The sequence below is a fragment of the Penaeus monodon genome, chromosome 30, assembly GCF_015228065.2.
Source record: "Penaeus monodon isolate SGIC_2016 chromosome 30, NSTDA_Pmon_1, whole genome shotgun sequence".
NCBI lineage: Eukaryota > Metazoa > Arthropoda > Malacostraca > Decapoda > Penaeidae > Penaeus > Penaeus monodon.
The window spans coordinates 29,704,525-29,706,054 of record NC_051415.1 but is presented as its reverse complement, the minus strand read 5'-3'; the positions used below and the strand labels follow the sequence as shown (position 1 = coordinate 29,706,054).

General features: G+C 37.1%; 1 protein-coding gene across 1 annotated transcript in view; it reads right to left on the bottom strand.

Moving 5' to 3' along the window:
- The window catches only part of LOC119592691 (TOM1-like protein 2), an 18,868-nt gene that overhangs the window by 9,496 nt on the left and 7,842 nt on the right, over window positions 1-1,530 (bottom strand). Inside the window, 4 exon segments of the mRNA XM_037941607.1 lie at window positions 364-488; window positions 627-692; window positions 694-870; window positions 1,060-1,143. Coding sequence (XP_037797535.1) covers window positions 364-488; window positions 627-692; window positions 694-870; window positions 1,060-1,143 — 452 coding nt within the window.

Here is a 1,530-nt window from a genome sequence, read left to right as displayed (position 1 = left end):
ATGGTTGCAGCAGTAATCAAGAAAATACAAAACTGTATAAAAATCTATTTAATATCAATGCAACAACACAAAGAAACTACAGTTGCATGGATAAATGCTACATCTACAAAAAATTGTCCTTATAGCTCTAAAAGGAAACTCACAGTTTTTTTCAGCAACTGAAAAATACCAGCAATTGCTGTTTTCCTTACAATAATTAGACATATTAAACATTTTATCAACCAATGCATGTATCTCTCAATATTCCATTAAAAAACATATAAATTAATGAAGATATCAGTTCAATAATTACTGAATAGCAACTCTCCCTACAACTGATAATCAATACTATTTTTGCAAACACAAATAAGACAAGTATCATACCTTAGGAAAAGGTTATTAAGGTTGTCATTTATACGCAGCAGGTCAGCTGTGAGAAGGTCATCATTCACACGACCAACAAGTTCAACCACCCGTTGCTGCATTGCTCGACAGGTTGCATGTAATTCCTTCAGAATACAAAAAAATGGGAATTGAGATTAAAGTCTATTGATTTGTCTTTACAAAAATATAAATGTCAACCATTTCCTAATAAAAGTCCACCATTTGAGAATACTAATAATAAAACAGAATATGTTATAACACACCTGCAGCAGCTGAGCATCATCCTGGTGCTCCTTGCCAGGTGAAAGTTCAGACAACATCTCAGCTAAAGACTTTTGCATTTGACTCCACAACATCTAGTTCGCTGTGCAGCTTGGCTCGCTGTTCTGCTGTTAGGGTGACAGGTGCAGCTTGAGGAGGTGGAGGCTGGTGGGCTGCTTGACGTCGAGGAGATGTGGGTACTCCAGAGGGCACACGGGGAGGACGAGGTTCTGGAGCTGCTACCGTCTACAGAAAAAACAAAGTAATATTTCTAATCACAGTCAAAACAACAGAAAGTGACACACTTACCACATCTTACACTCTCTGATTTTCAGTTGGACACAGAAGGAATCAAATGATGAGGAGGAGGAACACAAATAGCAAAAATTAGGAGATAATTTTTTCATTCAAACCTAAGGGAAAAAAAGCACATACCCGCTGTGGAGTCAGGATGGGTGCCATGGTGTCGAGGTTGGTCATGGGGAACTCCACACCCTTGTGCTTCAGGTCAGCGTACACCTGCAAAGACAGTTAACTTACTGCCAGAACAATTACAAATACTTATATATTGCTTGTGGATTGTCTTTAGGGGACCCTCTGCTATGTTTATTGGTTTTAAATTTACTATTAATTTTTTTCTTTCTTTCTTATGTGTATTAATGCACATATGTTTCCCTGAGAGTATCTGGCAAATTAAATAATGAATAAAGGCACCAAAAAATAAAATGTCAATAAAACAAAAACGGGAAACCCTATAAACTTCTTTTACGTATGGAAAAAAAATATCTTCACTGTTGATCACCTCTTGATCTACCACCCTCACAGTGATCTTGCAGAATGGTGGGGAGGGTAAAAAAGTAGTCATATACTCTATTTGTCTTAATATGTAGAACACAGACACAAGTG